At 37.5% G+C, this 12,485-nt stretch overlaps 1 protein-coding gene across 1 annotated transcript; it reads left to right on the forward strand.

Annotated features, from left to right (window-relative positions):
- Window positions 1-7,118: 7,118 nt before the first annotated feature.
- LOC127162291 (alpha-2,8-sialyltransferase 8E) lies at window positions 7,119-12,241 on the forward strand. The gene is made up of 7 exons (XM_051105066.1): window positions 7,119-7,252; window positions 8,468-8,548; window positions 8,630-8,716; window positions 8,878-9,022; window positions 10,197-10,309; window positions 10,388-10,465; window positions 11,510-12,241. The coding sequence occupies exons 1-7, from the start codon at window positions 7,146-7,148 to the stop codon at window positions 11,970-11,972; spliced, it is 1,074 nt and encodes a 357-aa protein (XP_050961023.1). The 5' UTR covers window positions 7,119-7,145; the 3' UTR covers window positions 11,973-12,241.
- Window positions 12,242-12,485: the final 244 nt, after the last annotated feature.

Consider the following 12,485-nt stretch of genomic DNA (forward strand, 5'->3'; position numbering starts at 1 on the left):
AGCTGGTGTTGGCTACAGATAAGGTCTTAATAGTAGGTGACTTTAACATCCATGTCGATAATGAAATCGATGCACTGGGAGCAGCATTTACAGACATTTTAAATTCTATTGGAGTTAAATTCTATCTATCCCACTCATTGTCGAAATCATACTCTAGACTTAATACTGTCACATGGAATTGATGTCAATGCCGTTGAGATTCTGCAGCAAAGTGATGATATCTCTGATCATTATCTAGTCTTGAGTATACTCCAGATAACTAAAACTGTAAATTCAACTCCTTATTACAAGTATGGTAGAACCATCACTTCTACTACAAAAGACTGCTTTCTGAGTAATCTTCCTGACTTATCTGAATTCCTCAGCATGTCCAATAGCTCAGAAAAACTTGATGATGTAACAGAAACTATTGACTCTCTCTTTTCCAGGACTCTAGTTACGGTCGCTCCTCTGCGCCTAAGAAAGATTAAGGAAAACAGTCCGACCCCGTGGTATAACGAGCACACTCGCGCCCTAAAGAGAGCAGCCCGGAAAATGGAGCGCAGCTGGAGGAAAACAAAATTAGAGGTTTTTCATACTGCTTGGCGTGAATGTACCCTATCGTACAGAAAAGCGTTAAAATCGGCAAGATCTGATTACTTTTCGACTCTTTTAGAAGAAAACAAACATAACCCTAGGTATTTATTCAATACAGTGGCTAAGTTAACAAAAAATAAAGAACCAACAGGCACTGTCTATGCCCATCAGCATAGCAGTAATGACTTTATGAACTACTTTACTTCCAAGATCGATACTATTAGAGACAAAATTGTCACCATGCGGCCGTCAATTACAGTATTGCATCAGATGCGCTTTAGATCTCCTGGGGAACAATTCCACTCATTGTCTACTATAGGTCAGGATGAATTGTATAAACTTGTTAAAGCATCTAAACCAACAACTTGTATGCTAGACCCTATTCCATCTAGGCTACTAAAAGACTTGCTTCAAGATCTCATAGATCCTCTGCTAAATATTATTAATTCATCACTGTCATTAGGATATGTCCCCAAAACCTTCAAACTGGCTGCTATTAAGCCTCTCATTAAAAAACCACAACTTGACCCCAACTAATTAATTAATTACAGACCTATCTTGAATCTCCCATTTCTGTAGAAGATATTAGAAAAGGTTGTATCCTCACAATTATCTTCCTTCCTACAGAAATATGATATCTGTGAGGATTTCCAGTCAGGTTTTAGACCGTACCATAGTACTGAGACTGCTGTTATTAGAGTTACAAATGATCTGCTCTTAATATCTGATCGTGGTTGTATCTCTCTGTTAGTGCTACTGGATCTTAGTGCTGCATTCTATACGGTTGACCACAACATTCTCTTAAACAGACTTGAAAATTATGTTGGCATTAGTGGTAGTGCATTAGCATGGTTCAAATCGTACTTATCTGACCGGTATCAGTTCGTGGCAGTGAATGAAGAGGTATCATATCAATCACAAGTGCAGTATGGAGTACCGCAAGGCTCAGTGCTAGGGCCATTACTTTTTACGCTTTACATGTTACCCTTGGGTGATACCATCAGGAAATATGGTGTTAGCTTTCACTTTTATGCTGATGATACTCAGCTCTATATTTCTTCGCGGCCCGGCGAAACATACCAATTTGATAAACTAACTGATTGCGTAGTTGAGTTAAAAAATTGGATGACAAGTAATTTCTTACTGCTAAATTCTGAAAAAACAGAGGTGTTAATTATTGGACCTAAAACCTCAGCGTGTAATAACCTAAAACACTGTCTAATACTTGATGGCTGTTCTGTCAATTCTTCGTCATCAGTTAGGAACCTAGGTGTGCTATTTGATGGCAATCTTTCCTTTGAAACCACATCTCTAGTATTTGCAAAACTGCATTTTTCCATCTCAAAAATATATCTAAATTACGACCTATTGTAATGCCACGCCAGCAGAGGGAGCCCTCACCCACTGACTGACTGTTGCTGCTCCCTCTGCTGCTTCGTTTGTTACTTCCTGTTTGGTGGCCATAAAAGGAGGCCATTTTCAAACAGGAAGCTGCGAAGTATTGTTTTGCTCTAGCGGACTCTACCAAGCGTTTCCCTGTTTTCATTGCCTTGTTTTTTGTTATTTGCCACGGTTTTGCTTTGTTCCATTGTCTTTGTTTTCTGCCATAGTTTGCCTCGTTCATTGCCATAGTTTTTGCCTTGTTTCATATCCTTGTTTATTTGTTACTTTTGGACTGCTCTCCCTGGTTTTTGACTTTCTGCCTGCTCAAAGGATTACGCCATTGTTCTGTCTTCGTTGCCACTGTCTGTGTCAATATCCCTGCCTGTTTGACTACGATCTGTTTATTAAAGCTCGCACTTGGATCTTATACGCTTCCTACGAGTCCTGCTCATTACACCTATGCTCTCAATGTCAAGTGCTGAAACATTAATTCATGCATTTATGACCTCACGGTTAGATTATTGTAATGCTTTATTGGGTGGTTGTTCTGCTCGCTTAATAAACAAACTCCAGCTGGTCCAAAATGCAGCAGCTAGAGTTCTTACTAGAACCAAAAAGTATGATCATATTAGCCCGGTTCTGTCAACACTGCACTGGCTCCCTATTAAACATCGTATAGATTTTAAAATCTTGCTAATTACTTATAAAGCCCTGAATGGTTTAGCTCCTCAGTACCTGAGCGAGCTCTTATCGCATTATAGTCCCTCACGTCCGCTGCGTTCTCAAAACTCTGGCAATTTGATAATACCGAGAATATCAAAATCAACCGCAGGCGGGAGATCATTTTCTTATTTAGCACCCAAACTCTGGAACAATCTACCCTACAATGTTCGGGACGCAGACACACTCTGTCAGTTTAAATCTAGATTAAAGACCCATCTCTTTAACCTTGCTTACACATAACAAATCCACATTCTTATAATTCAAATCCGTTAAAGGATTGTTAGGCTGCACTAATTAGGTCAACCGGAACCGGGAACACTTCCCATAACACCCGATGTACTCAGTGCATCATCAGAAGAATGGCATCCATGCTAATATTAGTCTGTTTCTTTCTTATGCCGAGGTCACATTAACCACCAGATCCAGTCCGTATCCAGATCAGATGGTCATTGCAGTCCTCTGGATCCAGTCCGTACCCAGCCCAGACGGTGGATCAGCACCTAGAGACGACCTCTACAGCACTGTATGTCATCGGAGACCACATCGACGAGATGAGCCCCAGAGACGGATCCCCAGTGAAGACCTGGTCACCTAGACGGCTGTCGGCACAGGACCACGGGACCTGGCGAGTCCTCTGTGTCTGGCCAGAGGAGAACTGGCCCCCCGACTGAGCCTGGTTTCTCCCAAGGTTTTTTCGCCGCTGTCGCCTCTGGCTTGCTTAGTTGGGGACACTTTATCTTCACTTTATCTTCACACAATATTGTATTTTATTTTGTTGTATTTGATTAACTACCTTTTACCTGAAAATTGAGTGTTTACTGTTGCCTTTTGCATTGTTGATGTACTATTTCCTATTTAATACTGTACAGCCACCTTGTCACAATTCTGTATTGTTAAAGGCGGTATATAAATAAAGGTGATTTGATTTGATTTTGGAGCTAGCGTAGGGGATGTGAACGGTAAACCAGACAATGAAGGACTGAGGGAGAGAGTCTAATATAGGGCGTGGCTGAATAGGATACAGGTGGACGTAATTAGAACTCCGGTGATGAGGAACGGGTGGGCGGTGCTATTGGTGAGGTGGCAGGTGGAGGTGGCTGTGGTGAATGCCTGACAACAATAAGCAATACATTTGTTACAGTATTATTCATGTTTGTTAATGTTAGTTCATAAAAAAAAAATACTCCTGCTGATTCAGTTCATGTTGCTCAGGTGCATTAAACAGTAACAGATAGAACTTTTGATTTGAATAATGTATTAGTAAATTTTAAAATGATCATTAACTGATATTAATAAATGCTTTAGAAGTATTTTAAATATTTACTGTAAAAATGACCGTGAATTTAATGGTAAAAGACTATAAAAATGTTACAGTAAAAAACTGTTAAATGGTTAATAGTAAGTTCCCCTACTATATATGGTGAAAAACTGTATTGGACATTCTAAGTAATTTTACAGTAGTATACCATTTTTGAAAGTGGAAAAAGAATGTATAATTTACAATTTTAGTGTTTAGTGAATGACACTGTGCACCCTCTATATATGTTAATATTTTAAAGCAGCTTGTGATGGGCTTTGGTTCATGATGTGACTGTCATCAACACCTGCCTTTGGTGGTTATCAGTGTATTACAAAAATACAAGACAGATTTCAGTACTTCAGTGGGTTGGTATATTAACGCTATATCAGTTAATGAAATTACGATATTTAAATGTAAAATTTAAGTTAAAACCGTAAAACCAAAAACCTTGCTATACCGTATACCAGGGGTCACCAGACCCGGTCCTGGAGGGCCGGTGTCCCTGCAGAGTTTAGCTCCAACCCTAATCAAACACACCTGAACCAGTTAATCAATGTCTTACTAGGTAAACTTGAAACTTTAAGTACAATTCTGGCAACCACAGCTGCCTTTTTTTTACTGTAAATTTACAGATTTGTTTTTAGGGTGTACAGTGGAACCTTACTGTAAAATGTTACCATGATTTTAAATATTAAATTAATTAATAAAAATGGGATGTTCGAATCCATATCATATCTAATGAATACACTGAAGGACCGTGACATGCTAAACTTATATTAACTTAGCTTGAGATCCCATGTATGTTTCATTCATATTTTTAAAAGATGGAGGGGGCATCTGTTTAATGATCGGATCAAATCAAATGTGTTTTCTCTGTTTCAGGTTTTAATTTGGCTTATATTAATGATGTTGAACTGAAAACAGATCTAATACCCATCAACCCCAGTCAGATTCAGAGAGAGTCAGTGTCCACATACCAGTCCGGCCCACCAGTCATCTCCATCCGGAGTATTATCAGGTCACACATACACCTCGAATCGTTTTTGCACTAATTAAAGCTGCAGTCCGACCTTGGCTCTCTAGTGTTTATAATAAACATGTATTCTGAGCTACTTCTACTTCTGATATGAATGTAAAAACGTATTATGGGTGTACCGTAGTGATTCAGGATAAGCCAAAAACACGGTTTGAAAAATGGATTCATGATGTACTTGCAGATTATAGAAATTTTGTACATTTTGAACACAAAAAAATTACAGACTGCAGCTTTAAATTATCCACAAGGTGGCAACAGTGCCCCTGGCGTTGTTTCACAGGCGAAAAAGAAAAGGAAGAGACGCAATATGTACTTCTTGTACTTCTCAGAAATATTCTTAAAATGACATTTAAGTATACCTGACTTATACTAAATAGTCTAAATATATTTGAGCAATATTATTCCCTGAGAATCCATGTTTTCATTGCTATATGGTAGGGGGCGCTATTACACCTCTTCTGTAGAGAATTTCCGAAACACAAGCGAAGAAGAAACCGAAACAACAGATGCTTCCACATGATTTTTAACATGATCATCAGTCATAAAACAGCATCAAAACTGTAAAGTTATGGAATAAAATGTGATCCATGAAAAGGTAATAATGACTGTCAAGCTTTGGGGTGTTCACTCTAAATCCAATTCATAGTCTCTTATAGTCGCTTTTTGTTCAAAATGTTGTTTATTTATTTCTTTTTTATTATTATTTATGAAATTTACCCACATGCAGGTGTTTATAAAAAAAAGCGTGAAGCTAGAATAAAATCTTTTTGTTTACAAGCAGATACCCTGTTCTTTCTTTTGGTGTTTTTAATGTTCAGATATTCATATAACAAAATATACAAAATTATAACTAATAGGGACATAGTAATATACTTAAAGCATGATGAGTATACTTGCAGTATAAAACTACTAAACTAGTAGTTTACTGAGACTATACTTCAAAGTGTAATAAAAATGCTACAAGTATTTAATTAGTTACTTAGTTAGCTATCAGTACACCTATACGCTCACTTTCAGTATAGTTGCAGTACGAAAACATAGATATAAACTAGTTGTGTACTCAAAGTTTACTACTGTTATACTTAAAGTATACTTAAATGTAAAGTTTTATATACTAGAAAGTGGGCCAATTTAGTCCCAAGGAATATTGAAATAGTATACTTACAAGTATACTACTAGTACACTGACATTTGTACACTTACTACATAAAGTATACTTAATAAAATACTTTACTTTAAAATATTATACTTTACTTAAGTATACTTAATGAAATAAACTTGAAATACACTTTTTGGTAAGGGTTATCAAATGGAGTTATCAAACAGGACGGTACGTTTTTTATATCTACCTATATAAATGTACAAATAAACATATTTATGAAATAATGAATTAGGAATAAATATCCGCCTACTCTTAGGCGATTTAAATTCCCTAAATCGCATGTGTTGGTTACCATGTATTTAAATGGGATCGAAAATATTTACATTATGTTTAAACTCCATTCCAAATCTTCTAAATGTTACCAGTGCTGCCTGCTTGATTTCCGGACTCTTTGACCGTCAAGAAGCAGCACGAGAAATATTAATATTAATCAAAATCTTTATATTAAATGTTTTTTAGCTCGTGCTCAGACTCTGGTCTCATTGATTGTGCTGCCCGCGAACAAAATATGTTTTAAGAACGTTTTGCAGTTTTTGAAAGGTTTAAAAAAGTTTTTCCTCGTTATGCGCATATCAAGGTGACATTCAGTTTTATAACTTTGCAAATGTTCAAAGTTCTGTGAACGCTCTGAAATAAGTAGTAAAATGTCTTTGAACGAGCCGTTGTATATAAAATAAAATACAATAAGATTAGGTTCATGAGAAAATATTTCTGCCTTCTGGAAATCCTCTCAACAAAAGCTTCGACAAAGAAAGTCTCAACACTCAAAATCACTAAATCATTTTAGCGCTGAAACAACACGTTTAACAGCACTGATAAAACTGTAATTTCATGGTCTTCCTATGGACTGGTTTTCAGGTTTCCAGAGGGGCGGGGTTATACGGGTGTGGATGGGTCGGGTCATTATTTATCCCTAAATCACACACACACACACACACGTACATTTTTCGTTCATGTGTCTCTCTAATGGCATTGTCTTTTCTCCGGCTCGTCTTCAGTCTGCTGATGGTCCTGATGGTCTTCCAGGGGGTGTGTGTGATGTTTTATTACACACGCAACACACACTCGCCCAGGTGAACATTTTCAGTATTTCTGAATATTTTAGCTCGTAATTATCGCGAATTTACATCAGCCTCGGTGATCCTCGAGCTGGACTGTCAGAAAAAAACTCGCTCAGATTTAGACTAAGTCTTGTTTTTTGCTCTTGTGACACTTTTGCCTAGTGATGATGTGCTTGCTGACATGGTGTTGTTTTCGGTCGAGTCTTACATCTATATTGTTGTTTAAATGTGATTTTAGGTCGAAACGTCTTTGTAAAAAATATCTCCATTTGCTATTCGGGTGTGTGATATAGATTCATTGTAAAGGACTGGAGCGCCAGGGATAAGAATGTTAAGCAGCACATCATAGAAGTTTAATTCTCTGGAACAGTTTACCGCGAAACATTCGGTAGGCTTCAAATAATTCCGAAAGTCTTCACGATGAGCAGTCGTGTCAGATTTGTTTGACTGGACGTTCTGAAGAACATTCACATAAGAAAATGTTCTCAGAACACGGCAGATTCTTACACCGTTTTATCAGTGAATCAGAGCACTGCTATAACAATTCCTGTTTTTGTTCAAATGGAATAAAATTTGTTTTAAAATGACACTGCTCACCAGCAGTGATGTTTCTGTGTATTTACTTTAACATCACTTTTGTAATTTACAAGAGGACGTGTCCCTAAATCAACAAAGGATCGGTTCTAGATGAAATTGAGACTTGACTTCCCTGTTGTGCATCCTGTAAGGCTCTGCTCCTTCCAAATCAAGATAAGATAAAAACAAAAAGGGTTTACAACCTTATTCTTTGGAAAACTTTAAGTTCCAACACAGCTTTTTGACTTTGTAGAAAAGCACCCAGAAACAAAAAAAAAAACAGTACCTGAGGACACAACTAGATATCTTAATCATGTAAAGCCTGATGTATGAATAGCAGTTTGAAATAGAAGGGTTTACTGAACTACTAGACAAGGTCTAAAAGAAATAGTTGTATATGTGTTTCTGTTGTATCATGTCTGATAAATCTGTTGGATGGAACATGGAGGGAAAAAACAGCTCAGTTTTATTCAGAGACTCAAAGTGAGCAAAAACACGCAAGATGCCGATATTTATATGATACAATTCTGATGCTTGTGATGTGAAGCAATGAGACCTCAAATAATGTCTTAGCAGAATGAGATTGAGACTTAATTGACTCAAATTCAAATATGATACAGTGGTTTTGAAAACATTATTCGTTTCTTTCAGGGATGGGACGGCGGACAGGCTTCAGCAGGTGCGCTGCACTAAACTTAGACACAAGTTTGCCATTATCAAGCCAGCCAAAAGGTGTGTGAGACTGCAGACCAACCAGCATTCCTTCTGTTTCAGTGCATTATTAACAATTTCGTCTCTATGTTTTCTTCCCAGTATACAGCTGCAGCGTTTCACACAGGAGCTGTCTGATTTTATGAGCTGCCCGTACCAATCAAACACAACTGAGCGAGAGTTGAACAGGTTGGTGTGACTTTTGTTACACATTCCTTTATTGTATTATTTTTTCAGAGACGTTATTGAGCTAACTTTCATTGTGAAAGTTCAAAGAATAAATCTTTGAATGCTGAGGTTGGTCATTTCAACAGAGATGACGCTTTTATGGTTTTGTGTTTTTATAACAGGATGAGGCTGCAGTATTTATGTAACGCCACAGGATCGTTATTCCTCACCAAACAAAACACAGCCATCAATCAGACCATCCCATATGAAAAAAGCACAGCAAAAACATACAAAATGAATGCAGCCATTCATGGCATGCTGCCTGAGGTGGGTGGGTGTTACAAATACACATTTAAATTTAATCAACTGTTTAAGCACTCTCTTTGTTTGTGTACATTTTTTCATTGTCAGTGGGGCACCAGATTTGTACTCTAAATGTGACACAACCTGTTGAAGCAGTCAAGCCCTTCAAAGTTTGTGGGCTGACCATACATCCTCTGTTTTACTGATATATCCTGGCTGGGTTTTCTAAAGTGCCTAAAATGTCTAAAATTATAATGGGTTTTTAAATTCCTGAGTAAAATAAGGTCTGCGCTAAAGAAAACTCGGTGATACTTAGACGTTTTGTTGTACAGTGTAAACTACACAGGCTGATATGTCAAAGATTCTTAAAAAAAAAAAAAAAAAAAAAAAAAAAAACTGCTTCAAACAGTTACATTTTCAGTATGGTCATGTGCAGTTACCTCGTAGACCAAAATGTGTGAGTATTGTCAGTTTTACCACAGACCTTATTTTCCTATGGATTTTTAGCACGTTTGGGTGTTTTTTCTTTAATTTATGAGTAAAATAAGGTCTGTGGCAAACATCACTTTACAATTCTTAGATCTTTTGTTGTACTATGCCAACTGCACACGTCAAATGTTCTTACGAAGTTACTTTTTACAAACCTAAACTCTAATTATGAAATAAAACCCGGATATTTTGAGCATGTAGAAATTCTGGCCAGGTAACACTGGGGAAACAAAGGACGTGTGCTCACCTTATTGGATGTGATAATCAGTCTTATCTTGGTGCTGAAAGAGCTGTTCCAAAGGGTAAAGCAAATACTATTGGGAAACTTTTAAAAAAAAGTAGATAAACCAGTGGGATGGTATCTTAGAAGGTCGCCTTGTAAAAAAAAAATAAATAAATAAATAAATTCTGTTTGGCGGAACCAGTTTGCCACACTGTAACATCAGTGTTGAAAAAGGGATTTTTCCTTTAGCTTTGAAAGACTGGGTTTAGTGAAAAACGTTTTAAATGATAGTCTGTGAGCAAATTCAGTTCTTCCTTAAGGATAATAATCTCTTCTCTGATTTTTTGCATTCATATCGAGAAGCACATTCAACAGGAACTGCACTGACTCAGATTAGCACAGATTGATGACACTAACTTTTGTGCTGGTAGTGGCTAATGGGGATCCAAATAAAGAAATGAACTCTGTATGTGTGTGTGTTTGCAGGATTTCCCCTGGAGCGGTCGTCGTCTGGGTCGGTGTGCTGTGGTCGGCAGTGGTGGGATTCTGAAGAACAGCAGCTGTGGACGTGAGATTGACAGCGCAGACTACGTCATACGGTAAACGCATCCCATCGTGCCTGCTCCTCAACATATCAGTAATCATGCATCCTTCCTGTTAACATGAAGTTTTTTCAGGTTTAATTTGGCGTCGATTAATGACAGCGATGTTGGTCTGAAGACAGATCTCATAACCATCAACCCCAGTCAGATCCGGTCAGTGTCCACAAACACAAGTGTACTTAACATTTTAGATTCTGATATGAGTTTAAACACTCAGTGTTATGGACTCTTGTTTTTAATAACTAAGAATTGTCAAACGCACATTCATTAGCCATTATTGCCATTCCTATATACACTCTTTATTGTCTTTAACGGTTCCATGATGAATCTTTATCATCTTGTGGAATCTTTCAGTTGCACAAAATATTACTTTGTGCATTTAAATGTGAACATTGAGAAACTGATTTGCTAGAACTGGTCTAACTTGTGCCATCTTGTTTCTTTTTTTTTAATAGTCCTAAAATTTGCTTTTGCTTAAAGATGATAATGCTAACTCTCTGAATTTAGTTTTTAATAATGGGGGTGAGTGACTTGACATTCTTGACAGGTTTAGTGTGACTGACACATTGGAAATTGCAACAAGGTGGAGATAGTACAAACAATTATTCAGTGTTTCTGATCTGACACACTGAAAAAACATTGGTGTATTTCACTCAGAAACTTCTCTTAAATTTCACAAATAATTACAGAAACAGTAAGAGACCAATTTAACTAGCCTAAATGTGTTTTTTTTTTTTTTGTCTGTAGAAAGATAATAAAGAGAAAGATTTCATAGAAAGAAATTGTGTTTTTACTCCAGTAATCTTTTTTTTTTACAACTTCAAAAATATAATTATTTAAACTAGTTCTCATAATGTTGCCTAGTTATCACAGCAACATATTCAGCAATACTTATTAACTTTGCTTAACGTCAGTTTATGAATGTACTATTGTTAATTTTTAATCATAATGCATCTAATATTAAAATTTCCTCAAGCAGTACTATTAAAATTTTCTCATGCAAAATATTCATATTTTCAAAAGCAGCGTTTGTAGACGTTCATTCACATTAAACAAGGTTATTAAATGCTATAAACACTGTAATGTTTGCATTTTGCAAAACGATAGCCTACCAAAATAACATTTTCATTGGTTTACACACGTTTGTGTTCTGTCAGTAGCGATTAAGAGTCTTTATTTCAAACTGTGTGTCTGTAGATTCAAAAACCTGGACAAGAATCCGGAGCCGTTGGTGGAGCGGGTCAGTGTGTACGGGAACGCCTTCCTCATTATGCCCGCCTTTGCTTACACCTTCTGCACTGGGCAGTCAATCAAAACTCTCAGGGTCCTCCATCCAATCAGACCTCAACAGCCGGTGGTGTTCTTCAGCCCCACTTACCTGCGGGCACTGGACCGTTTCTGGAAGGGGCGTGGCCTGAAGGAGGTCCGCCTCTCCACTGGGTTTATGTTAATTAGCACGGCGCTGGAACTGTGTGAGGACGTGCACGTGTATGGATTTTGGCCGTTCGGCACAGACTTGCATAACAATTCAGTCCCGTATCATTATTACGACGAGTTGAGTCCGCACCGCTACATGCACTCGATGCCGGAGGAGTTTGTGCGGCTTCTGCAGCTCCACAGCAAGGGGGCGCTGACACTGCACCTGCAGCCCTGCTCCTAGAACATGGACTTGTGATCTTATTTTGACTGTCTGTGACTGTCTATTTATATGAGAGGACACATTATAGAAGTAAACTGTTTTACATGAATGCATTATCTTTATTTAAAACCCATTTCAGGATGGAAGCGGGCCTACGTTTAGTCAGATTTAGTTCACTGGAGATTGTTTCCTCCCCAAGCTGCTTGAGAGATCTGAAACATAGATACAATATTTATTTCCTCATTGTGCTTAGTTTTGGAATAAAATGTGTTTAATATGTTGTCAGTTATTGAGACGTGTAATGTCTTTGATTACATGGTCAAAGTGTTAAAAAGAATTTCGAGGTTTGAGCTCCCCTAAACACAAACGTGTTTCTCCGGTTCACAAATCTTTCCCTGACATGTTTATTAGTGTTTTAGGACTGGGGCCGAAACGAGTTGCGTTATTTCTCTGAATTGTGTAATACAGAGTGTTTTTTCAGAGTGCTTTCGATGGACTTTAGAGCCATAAAGTAAGTGAATGATTAATTTCGCT

The sequence above is a fragment of the Labeo rohita genome, unplaced genomic scaffold (genome assembly GCF_022985175.1).
Source record: "Labeo rohita strain BAU-BD-2019 unplaced genomic scaffold, IGBB_LRoh.1.0 scaffold_88, whole genome shotgun sequence".
Classification (NCBI taxonomy): Eukaryota; Metazoa; Chordata; class Actinopteri; order Cypriniformes; family Cyprinidae; genus Labeo; species Labeo rohita.